The sequence below is a fragment of the Scophthalmus maximus genome, chromosome 4, assembly GCF_022379125.1.
Source record: "Scophthalmus maximus strain ysfricsl-2021 chromosome 4, ASM2237912v1, whole genome shotgun sequence".
Taxonomy (NCBI): Eukaryota; Metazoa; Chordata; class Actinopteri; order Pleuronectiformes; family Scophthalmidae; genus Scophthalmus; species Scophthalmus maximus.
The window spans coordinates 22,384,416-22,397,063 of record NC_061518.1 but is presented as its reverse complement, the minus strand read 5'-3'; the positions used below and the strand labels follow the sequence as shown (position 1 = coordinate 22,397,063).

Below are 12,648 nucleotides of genomic sequence, written 5' to 3'. Positions count from 1 at the left end.
TCTCAATTCCCTCTGGCATCTAGATGGCTCCAAACGGAGGGCTGTGAGATATGCCTTGCGAATCACCGGCAAGTCGGCTGTGTGTGACAACCTTTGTTTGTCGTTTCAATGTATTATGGCAATTTTCTACATAAAATCCACCAAAAAAAATCGCTAGTCGCAAAGCAGTGTTATGCTTTATATATCAGTACCACATATGTAACGTTATCAACTGACATGATGTGCTGTTTCGTCGTATTTTCAGTGTGATTCACCTGTCCGGTCATGCCCAACATACTGTAATTAGCATGTTTGTTATTTGAATATTATGGGTATGTCACCATCGTAACTGCAACAGCGTCTGTACAATGATACCGCCATCATTCCAGGCATGTTGAATCTCCGGTAAAAACACATCACCTGATGACTTATCACGTTCGAAGGGGTGTCCCATTTCTCAGGGGTAGATTTTCATCCCTTCCCCTTGAAACGGAAGGGATGAAAATCTACAAGGGCAAGGGGTAGGGGAAGGGGTAGGGGAAAAAATGAGAAATTGGATTGGGCCTTAGTTTCTGTCCGGTTTGTGCTTGAAGGGATCATTAAAGTAGATGTCTGTACTTCACTAAGGCATCTGCTACTGGCTGTTTATAGACCGGACAGCAATTATCTTTGTGAAATATGCACACCACCTTTGTTAGTTTTGCACATATAAGACCAACAAATATTGATGTTTGTTTTTTAAGTCATTTTGCATTTTCCAAAGAAAGAACAATATTTTATTCTAAAATTGGGAAAACAATACTACAATTTAGCCACTGCTTTTCACCTTGAACACTTTCAATTCAAGGAAATGATTGTGTTGCTCACTTGAATGTTGAATAAATTTAAGTTCCCCAAATAAAACCTGAGAAACGCTTTTCACAACATTGCCATTTAACTGATGTACCCGAATCATCAAATTAGAGTCAAATAGAAACAAATCAATATTGAACTTAATGAATAAAACTGTAATAGTGTTGATATCCAGCCTTCAAAATAAGGAAAGAGCATTGTTTGTGCATCGCAGTGAGGAGCCTGAATTACATCATCACAGATACAAAAATGTAATAGAAATGGCTTTAAAACCCTAATGAAGAAAAACTTACAGGACTTACAGTTTGATGTGTTTCCTTTAATGTTGGTGTTTTGGTGACGAGTTTCACTGAGACTAATTACATCTGTAGTGATGCTTCTTCGTCATTCACCTGAATGTAGCCTTTGCCAGTCGATGTCGTCAGATGGTGTCCAACGTTCGTTGGGTGTTCCTAACCTGAACTGTAACCACCTCTCATTGGCGGGTCGGCAGTGGTGGTGTCAAGACAGTGCAAATTTGGCAAGAGTCACTTTGAATTTGAAGTCCCCCAAACCGAACCAAGAGCAGGACCCAGCTGATGTTGGTAATTCACACTGTGATGAACTATCACTGTCCGGCTGGTATTCGGAAGGGGGAATTTAATCCTTGCATGATTTGTTTTGTTGTGCACGTGTAATGGTCGTCTGCCAGAGGGTAAACCTGACTGGCCGACACCTTAAAATCCATGTTAGCGACAGTTATTAGAGCCTATGGGTTTAGCCTAATTACTAGCACATCTGTCTGTCATACTGAATGAGTTCGAGGCTACGCTGTGACACATGATCTTTTGATCTCAAATGAATACAAATTTTCTATTGCTATTATTTTTGATTGTTTCATTTAATTCAGCCAACATCCAAATTCACAGCCATTTGTCCTGGTTTACATTGCTCACAGAACCGGTCACAATGTCGTACCGCATATCAAAATAAACTTTTTTGTTTGCCAATTCTTGTGGTGCTACGTGTCAATCTGCAAATTAACTGGTGGTGGGGCCTATTTGGGGGGAAAGCCCGGGGCCGTATTTTAGTCCCCGGCCGTCCCTGCCCCCCCGTAGTGTCTGTAACAACACTGAACTTTGCAAAGGTAACCCACATTATAACCTTGTCGTAGCTAATGGAAAACTCCTCATGACGCTGGCTACTCCCTGGTAATGTGCTGGACATGCTGATATGTTCAACTGAAATTACAGATGATAAATACACTGTTGGCTCCCTTCCTTGAATATTGGTCTATTGTTTTTTTCTTAGAGGGAGACAAAAAATATACTACCCCCCTCAGACCTTTTAAATATTGTGTCGTGCTTACCGGAGCTCCATGTGCACTGTTTGAGGATGAAGACAGGTACAGCTGCAACAAGCACCGTCAGATGGAGGGGCTTGAGCAAGTGGCCGATTGACAAATATTTGTGAGCTTCACGTTTGCTTGACAAATGCATTTTTGTCTTATCAATATGCATTAACACGTGAACGCCCTGGATCTCTGCGGAGGTGATGTGACAAGCAGAGCAAATAACACGTGTTTCTGCCGAATTACCATGAAGCCAGGCCTCGCAGCAAATACGACCTACAGTCACACAGATCAGTGGAACAGTGGTGAACAAAACACACACACACACACACAAAAACACCCCCCAAAAAAAATCTGAATAAGGCAATTTATCAAGCACACAGGATTTGAAAGGCTAAAATAATTTCTGACAACAGTATAAGGAGAGGAAGAAGTGCATTCAAGCTGAGATCAAAGCGCGCGAGCAACAATGCAGTATATGGCTTATCGTCGCTTGTGATCCACGTCTCCTCAGCAGAAGCACCTGTGTGTATATTTCCCAGAAAAACAGCCCCCGGTGGTGATCATTACCTCTCCTCTGGAGTAGTGGGGCGGATCGTTAGCCAGCTTCAAGGAAACATCACGCTGTTAGCTCTCTCCGTCTGGGGTCACATTGCTGTTTGCTTTTGTTCTTTTTCGCGGTCTAGTCTGCTCTCCTCCAGACGTGTATCAACTTCCAGCTGTCTGTTTGCTGTGTTTTTGTTGTTGTTTTGTTTTGTCTTATTTCTTGTTTAAATGGTAGTACTTTAAAATCACAGCCACAAGTTTTCATCTTTTCTTATTCAACTGCAGTGAATAAGGATGATGTCCTTATCATTATATACTACCTTTATATGCTTATAGGATTCCTTATATCCTTTATACCTATACATTCATGTTTGGAAATGAAATCATGATGCTTAGTTTTTCAGGGTTTGTGATGCCCTAATAGTTTCCCAAGACGTTTCCTGGAAAGAAATATGTTCTCTGGTACTAATGATAGGCGAGAGACAAAAACATCTCCTTGATAAAATGCTCCATTTAAACGAAGCAAGCTGAATATAGTTCAGCAGCCGGCAAAAAGAATTTGATAAATAATTGTAAATTTTCACCAGAAAAACACCGGTTGTAACGCATAGCCAATATTATAGACAACACAGTCTGAAAAGAAACAAACAACCTAAAGGTTTACATGAGCATTTGTTTCTTCATTGGTGGAAATAAAACAAGAAGATAATAGATTTATTTAGGAATTTGTGAGGAGTCTTTGACTATAAGACAGTATAAGTTTAAGATTTATTAAAAAAAAAGATGCAAATACTGACTTCAACCAGAGTGCATCTGCAAAAATTATTTGCTGCTAATTATTAATAAAATGAATCGAGCTTCTGCAGTAATTAAAGAGAAAATAGGTAGATAAAGAAGGAGTGTGGTGTGTCCCTTCCCTGTAGCAGTATGAGTTCAGTCAATGAGCGAGTCGCCTGACTCTGCTCTAACTACAGCATCAGAAACAGGGAGCACCTGATAATAAGGGAGATCCACCTGCGGGAATCTTTTCTCATTACTTCATACAGCATGGTGGACGCACCCCATGCATTATTCATGCCTTCTGCAATATCTTATTGACCCCTGTCAAGGACATTTGGACGGACATTCATCTTGACCAAATTGGTCAATCACAGCCTCCAAATTGGACACATGCAAAATGCAGAGGTGGCGCGCCGTGTTGAGTAATGTGACTCCGTGGTGCACACTCCTGTGGAAATAAAATGTATGCACAGTGGAGCCCTGATGACACCTGCCTGCTGCTAATACAGCCTTAGACTGAACACTGCCTTCACCTTTGACCTCCTCACATTTGAATGCCACGACGCAGACGTAAATTTCCCCCCCCTCTTGCCTGTTGACTAGAATGAATCCAACTATGAAAAAAATATGATGAATCACACGGAAGTCACAATCATTCTTGCGTGTGTGTATATTATATTATTATTATCGATATTGTGAAGACTGCTACTAATGAAGTTGAGAGTGTTGTCAGTGATGTTGCTTTTTTTTTAACCGCAGCTGAAGATGCTTCCTCTGTTTCTGTTGCGAATGAAGAAGGTCAAGCGTGTGCTCAGCTTTGAGGACTGGAATTAATTTTACAAGTTTGAAATGCACAATCATGAATAGTTAACCATTAAATGGCATGTACCCCATACGCCGCGCAAGCACAAAAACGTGACCCTCCTGCTTCAGTCAGGGAAGTGGTCGCGTGCCCCGTCGTCTCCGGCATCTTCTGTGTTTGCTGCATTGCAGAAGGTAACTGCTGCTGTGTTGTTATCGGTGTGTTAGCTCCAACTCCGACCTGATCTGCCCACTTTTAACATCCATGTTTTGAAGTACACACACAGTGGCACAGAAACCCCACCACCAACCCGCATTTGGCCCGACAGACACACAGGCGCTCAAGAGTAACAAAGTTGTGGCCCACTTGCATATAGGCTCAGGTGTAAAGGCTTTACCCTGAGTTAAACCTCCGGTTACTATCAGGTTTCAATCTGTTCATTTTTCTTTTGAATTGATTATGTAGCGATATCCCCGTTGTTATTAGTCGCATGTGTTGTAGCTGGGATGTGGCAAAGATTCAGAGGTCCCCGACCAGACTTTATGTAGAGTGATGACTGGCTGTGCTTAGTATCTATTGGAAAAATACTGCGCAAGCCAAAAGAAGTGCTGCATGTCCTTGGCTATTATTGCAGAGTTCTAAATTCCTGATATTCAGTCATAGAAAAAACTTGCTATCACAGTAAATATTGGAAGGGAACTCCAACAATTCCACACATCTAATGTATTACAGGCCTTTGGGTGCAATACGTGGGAAATGTATAAAAAGCATCCACAGGCGATAGAAGTGCAATGTTAAATTGATGGATAATTTTGTTGTTGCTGCTGAAGAAAATAACAGTGCGTGTCTTCTGTTGTTGACATGATTATTGCCTTCAGTACTTTCAGTACAGTACTTTTGATGTGAGGACATGAACAGATGCATCTATTGAGTGGCATTGCCTATGCTGTCAGTGTGTGTGTGTGTGTTCTCCAGATAATGGCGTGGAAAGTGTATGGTGCCCCATTACTGCATATATCTTAACGTGGACAGCCTGCTTGTTGCTGTTGTTGATTCTGTTGTTGCTTTATTGTGTTCCCAGGCGTCTGGATGGCGTGGTGTTCAACTGCGGCTGTGATATCCGCTGGATCCAGCTGTGGCAGCAGAGAGGAGAGGCCGGCCTCCACACGCAGCTGTTGTACTGCAGGAACGGAGCCTCCAAGATACGACTGCACAACATGTACATCCACAACTGCGGTAAGCGAGGGAGGGAGGGTGATCTGTGTTTTAAACGGGGAAAGCAATGATGGTTAGAGAATAGCGGAGTGGGTGGGTGGCAAAAGGTGGAAGGTGCAGTGGAGAACGGCCAGGGGAAGGAGATGGGGAAAAGCAGAAGGACAGGAGGAAATGCCTCAAGGAGAAGTAGAGGAAAGAGATCGGTTGAGGCGGGAAGAGGTGGTGGAGGTGTGACAGAGTTCAGAGGGTGAGTCTGATTTGAGGAGCCGTGTCTTGCTTCTGACAGGCTGTAGACTCTACGATATTATTTCCTGTTGGTGACTCATCCCTGTGACATTTCATGCGTGGGTGTGTGGGATGTGTGTGTGTGTGTGTGTGTCTGTGGATGTGTATCCCACTGCCTCCTTTGTTCTAATTTTATTACTTTAATGAAAAAGTGACTAATTGATTTGGTGTGAAAATATGTAGACACAAGCGGTGACAGGCCCATATTAACACAGAACATAAACTCTGTGTGTGTGTGTGTGTGTTTGCGTGTGCGTGTGCGTGTGTGTGTGTGCGTGTGCGTGTGTGTGTGCGTTTGCAGACTTACCGGAGATCAGTGTGAGCCACAGCAGTGTGCTGGTGATGGAGGGAGACAATGTGACGGTGAGCTGCAATGGATCCGGATCACCGCTGCCTGAAGTGGACTGGACTGTCAGCGGCCTGAACTCCATCAACGCTCACCTGGTCAGACCCCATCTCCATCTTTTTGTTTTTGGTGTTGTTATGCAGAACAGTGCTTTCATTGTTAATGCTGTCAGTTCTTGTGAATTAATCTTTGAGTTGATTACATTGTTAGCGAGGTTCTCCCTCTATTTCTAACGTTACTAATATCGAACCTGGTAGCTCACAGATTTTAACGGTTTTGGCTCTCGCCATCTTAAAACAACTTACACTACAACAAGAGACCCAGCTATGCCCTAACCCTAACTATAAGGTGGTTTAAATTCATGGCCAGTTTTCCTATACTATGTACATCTACATCAATTAATCCAGGTTTGTACAATCTACAGTCAATATTTATGAAAGCACACTTGATGATTGCCTGTTTTTTTGTATCTGAGGGTTTTGCACATATTTCTACAACTATATTAAGACTAAAACTAATTAAAGCCAATTAAAAAATGTCTGAAAGTTAATTTTTTAGAGCCTGAATTTAGCCCAAACTTTTGCAGGTCGTGTTGCTATGACAACAGATCCACACAAATTGAACACGCTTTAATGGGCTGCAAACATCCAGACTTGGGTCCAACCATCAACAATTAAGATGTATCACTTATTCACATACAAACAACAGTTTTGCTGGGGACCAAGCCCTGTTTAAAATAAACCAGTTTTTAGCGAGAGTGAGAGGCAAGGGTCGAAAACCCACTAGTCTCGCCCTCCAAGTCAGGCCCCCAGGACGTCACAGCAGTAACAACAGCAGAGATGAACAGCAAGAAGAGGAGAACAGCAGTTTCCGAAATAGCCATGTGGCTGAATTTGTCACTGGTGTCTTTAAAGCTCGCAGTGACTGTGGAGATGAAAGTTACCTCAGCCGCAGGCCTGATGTTTTCCGGTAGACAGATATGGTAGCTCATGAGGATGAGTTGGGGTAGTGTTGGGGAACCTAGCCAGCAGGGAAATATGAGGATTGTTTTTGGCTACGTAAAGGTTCTGACTCTGTGGGGAAATCTGTAAATATCACTCTTTACATTCCAGCCCATTAGCAGAATGGCCAGACTCAATCATTGAAGTAAATACTGTAGGTTCAATTGGTAGGTGTGCAGTCCCTCACTTGAGAATGTTTTTTTCCACAGGATTTTGACTAATTAATAATTAACTTGCACATTAATTACGTAATTAAAGATTTAAAACCCTGCGCTTCAATCGTATACCCAAACATCTTTATGCTCATTCTCTCTCCATAGTCCAATGTGTACTGGCCCAATATCCACTCCATCAACCTTACGCTCGTCAACATCAGCCGAGATGACAACAATTTCCAGCTGACCTGCATCGCAGAGAACGTGGTGGGGATGACCAACTCCTCCATCCAGCTCAACGTACAGTGTGAGTTGGATTTTTCCTGCGATTAAATCTTTGGGGAACTTGTGCTCACTCACTGTGGAGATGAGGGGAAGGCTTTCTTTAGGCCCATAGTTGAAACTCTTGCTCACAACCAGCAATAATCATTTGAAATTTAATTTTACAGGCTATTCATAACTACCTGCTTCTACATTGTGTAAAATATTGGTTACATTTGACAATTAATTAGAAAACATGTCAGTAAAACTCTGCTTTAAAATTCTGAGTTTATATTAATGCTGCCTGTGTCATGCGAGGGTAAGTATGTTGACACAAAATATTTGCTAATTCGGTCTGATTTGTTGAATTATTCTCGTAATTGCCGCACTGTTTATGTCTTATATCACCTGGACCACAAAATAAAACCAAAATACATGGTTTCTTTGAAAAAAAAAAGAAGACTATTTTACTTTCTGTGCTGGTTTGTCTCATGCTACATTTCACAGTAGGGGGATTTTAGATGTATCACTTTAATAAAGTAATTTAAAACACAGAGGTGTAAAAATGACCATGACATTTTATCACCTCTGTGTTTTACCCTGTTTCCTTTAACACCGGGGCTCTGTAACAGCAGTCCACAGGCTCCGTTGTATGTGAGCACAGTGGTGCTTTCAGCAAAATGCTAACGTTTGCATGCCAAAACATTCACAATGAAACGCTAACATGCCAAACTCAAATAAGTATAATGTCACCATCTGAGGAAAGAAATCAAAGTAAATGATGTATTGAATTGATGATGGCGCAAGGTTATTATTGTTTGAGGGAGACATGAATATCTACACCAGGTTTCATGGCAATTAATCCAACGGTTGTCTTGACACTTCAGTAAATAGCCAAAATGTCCACCTCATAGTGGCGCTACAGAAACAGTGGAGTGTCAAAATGGAAGGGATTCCAACAGCGAGAAACCTTTTTGTTAATTAGTAAGATCCTTTATGTTCTGTTAAAAAAGACTCCACTGACAAAACCAGTCATTTTACATTGCAGAGTATGGGGTTGCAAGTCTCCTGCAGCGCCAATCAGTTAGTTTGTTTGTGTTATTTGTGGCACTAGTTGTAAAGTATGTAGGTCTTTGACGTAAGAAGAACTATCAACACATCCGTGTAAAAATACCCCATTACATGCACCAAGTACCCGTCAAAAAATACCCCTTATCAAAATAGTCATGGCAGTGTCTAATTTAGTGCTTTGTAGTATGTTTTGATTTTGCAGCCTAGCAGCTAGTCTGACACGCCCCCAACAAAGCCAGGTACAGCAAGAGTGGCGGCCAACATTTCCTACATGTGCTGGAAGTCAATGACCAATCACAACAGAGTGGGCCAGCTGGCCAATCAGAGCAGACTGGGACTCATTGGGAGGGGGGCATTAAAGAAACGGGAGCTAAAACCAAGCGTTTCAGACGGAGTCTGAAAAGAGGAGTTGCAGGAATGGACAGTATGAGGAAATGTATCCGTTGTGTTAACATTCGAGCATGAAAACCTTTTCAAGTAACAACCCAAATTAAAATTATGAACCTGAATATGAGATTAATATGTCTCCTTTAATTTCAAACACTCAAGGCCTATACCTGTACCTTTCTTTTTGTAAAATTGGGTGATGTACTGCTGCACTTAGTTTTCTCTCCAGTCTCTTTGGTTTTGAAAACTGTTTTCTCTGGGTGTTTACTTTTGCCAAAAAAAAGAGAAAGTTCATTGTTAATACAATGTTATATCAAAGATTATAAATAACCTATATAATACATTCAACATAACATGTATGTACATGATATTATAAATATGTTTATTATTTAATACTGAAAAAATATATATTAAGTTTAAATTATCGTTTAGCGCACCTTTCAGTCCCCTGCTGGATACTGTGGCCTTAACACAATCAGACAGACGGTAAGGAAAAATAAGCCATGAAAAAGTTCTGTATAAAATACACTTACTTCAGAATGCAGAGGGTTCCGTACAAATCCTTGAAGCCAAGAACACTTGGTGATTTTCTTTTGCAGAAGACAGCTTTCATGGCGGCTCCAATGGATTGAAATATATCTTGAATTAATGACACTGACAGTCTAAGAGCATAATTTACAGCAGGAAAAAAAAATTCTTTATGAAGCAGAAGAGCCAAATCATGCAGGTACATTTAGAGCGCAATGAGCTGTTGCACAGTTACAAACCAAGTGAAATTGATGAAGCCAATTAACAAGAATATACCCTCCAGCCCACATGAAAGCTCGGCCTTGATCTGAGCTGTAAGAGAAAAGGACAAAAGAAATATCCCTCAGCAATGATAACATCAGATTGTTCCTCTGAATATCCAGACCATGAATTACGCTATATACTGTACATCAGCTCTTACATAAGTTTACCCTGTGGACTGGACTAGGCAGAAATGGGACACACTGCATTCAAAGCCAATATTTATCAAAGGTGGCAGACATTATTCTCTTTTTAGAAAGCTTGCTATTGTAGAGCAAAATCTATTGTGGCTGTTTGCATCCTGCTCCAGCATGGAGAGAATTTGTCACCAATTCAAACCCTCCCTACTGGACCAGATCTGCTAAGGACCATGCTAGAATGACAGATTGACTTTGCAACTTCTAGGCTCCAGGGCTTCCTCCACATGGACACTACTGATGTACATCTTCAGGCACGTTTTTTTTTTCTGTTGACACTCTCTGCTGGTGCTGCAAATCGACCTATTAATTTCCCCCCACATGCTCTGATGCTAATTACATTTCCTCCCCTGTGCAGCCTATTGTCTCTGGAAATGTCATAAAATAGCTTCAACTGCTGCTCTGATTAGAGAGTAATCTGATTGACAGCGAAATTACCAGCCGTCAAGTAACATTCTCTGCATTCGAAGATGAGTCCCCTATTTTTTGTGAATCTCTAATTAGCCACAATGCAAATTCTGCTGGACCCATTGTTCTGCCGCTGTGTGGAACAATAGCAACTTGACAGTGATGTAATCGTAAATTACCTTTATTTTTATTTTTAACAATAGTCCGATAAGCAAGGTCTGTTAAGAACATGGCACTAACTCACACCTGGGTTAGTAGTTCGCTGATTAGCGCTATGGGTAGAGCAAGGAATTAAGTCTAATTATAACTAATTAATGAGGAAATTATCCCCCATGGGACCCTGAATATAAGTGCTGCTTCGTGCAGGTTAAAATCTTAATCACGATGTGGTTCAGCCCACTGGGAATACGTGTCCCACGAAAACGGCTGCCTCCCCTCTAACCATTAGTCAAGATGGCCTATCTATAGTCTGGCTTGAACATGGTGTTTAATATGTGCCGCCAGTGTTACCACTAGATAACGTTGCAAAACTGGCCTTGTATTCAGTGTTTCTCAGTGATCCAAGCCCTGTAGTTATCAAAGCTTGTCATCTGTATGAGCACCAGGAGTGCACCATGTTGTTATAGACCAGTATGGAGCGCTGTAATGACTTGTATTGTATTGACTGAGAGCGGGCTGACAGCTGTGGGGAAAATGGATCGGTCCTTAACTGTCCATCAACAAGAGAATTTTGTTCTTTTTGTCTCTTCTCGCTCCCTCTCTCTCTGTCTTTACGCTGCACAGCTATAACCACCCTCCTCCCTCGTTTTTCTTTCTTCACTCTTATGTGCCTTTTCGCTTTCTTCTTGCACACGCCCCCACACCAAGATGTTCACACACACACACACACACACACACACACACACACACACACGCCTTTGCCTTTAGATCAGTTGAATGACTTTATTGTCACTATTGTCTGGCAGGTCACCAACGCAATTTATGAAACAACATCCTTCAAATGCCAATCAATAGGTTATTTATTTGTATCCTTACTGGATTATTATTTTGTCTGAAAACATGAGCATTAGTTGCTACACAAGTAATCACAAGTGAAATGACCATAGCATTTCAAATTAATCAATCAGCCTAAAAATATCTATTTACGATGAAACACATACATGTTTGAAAAACATGTTGTTCAACCACATTGTAAATCAAAAAACTACAGAGAGCAGGGAAAACAATGATCAATTAAATATGGAGCTGAAGGGGGAACATTTCTCCGACTCTGGCCCTTGGGTGTTCACAGGAAAGTGAAAGATGTAGATGTTTAAAGAATGAAAAAGGACCAGGAGACCTCAAATCCTCACCTCCACACAGCTTTTAAGCCATGTTAGGGACATGCCAATATTGGTGTGTCAGTGGTTCGGTCCACCATTTTGATTCAAACTAAAATACCTCCAACAACTGAATCAAATTGATTGTCATATAAATTTGTACAGACAAGAATGGTCCTCCGGTCCACTCCACATCTCCATAGCTACCAGATGAGTTGGAACCAAACTACCAAACCACATACAGACATTTGTGGTCCTCAGAGGACAAATGGCACTGACATTGTTGACCATTGCCACTATGAGGTTCACCTTGGATAAATTGTCAAACAGTTTGATTCAGACTTTCAGGTCCTCATATTAGCACGTGATCATACGATCTATACTGTCCAATACAAGGCAAGGCAAGTTTATTTGTATAGCACATTTCAACAACAAGGCAATTCAAAGTGCTTTACATAAAACATTAAAAGCATTGGGAGGAAACACATAAACAATCTCATTAAAATGAAATAATTATTAGAAAATAAAAACATGTTAAAATAGAATAAGACAGGTGATATACAAATGTTGTTGATTGTTCTTCCACTAATAGGAACTTGGAAGTGGTAGGTTACAAGTACAATACCCAGAGAGAGATGATGGAAGGAGTGAATAGGTGCCAAACAACCATCTTTTGCCCAGGGGCTTCCGACATGTTGATCTGGCCATGTAAACCTCTCAATCAGCGATTGTAATCATCAAATAGTTTTACTTTTAATTTGATAAATGACTTAACAAACCCCCCACCTTATTTCATGATTAAAATTCTGATCAGGAAACATGTACTGTTCAGTAGCAAACCAGATGAGGCTGGATTCATTTGGACAGCTGCAGGGCTGTCTGAATGACAACATAACCACACACATTCAACACTAGGAATGTACTT

The 12,648-nt window shown here is 41.2% G+C and overlaps 1 protein-coding gene across 7 annotated transcripts in view; it reads left to right on the top strand.

The window, feature by feature from the left end:
- ntrk3b (neurotrophic tyrosine kinase, receptor, type 3b) overlaps positions 1 to 12,648 on the top strand; it is a 184,135-nt gene that overhangs the window by 100,099 nt on the left and 71,388 nt on the right. For all 7 annotated transcript variants that reach the window (XM_035628672.2, XM_035628676.2, XM_035628671.2 and 4 more), the window contains 3 exons: positions 5,371 to 5,525; positions 6,091 to 6,233; positions 7,457 to 7,598. In XM_035628672.2, the coding sequence (XP_035484565.1) occupies positions 5,371 to 5,525; positions 6,091 to 6,233; positions 7,457 to 7,598 (440 nt within the window). The remainder of the gene's footprint in view (positions 1 to 5,370; positions 5,526 to 6,090; positions 6,234 to 7,456; positions 7,599 to 12,648) is intronic.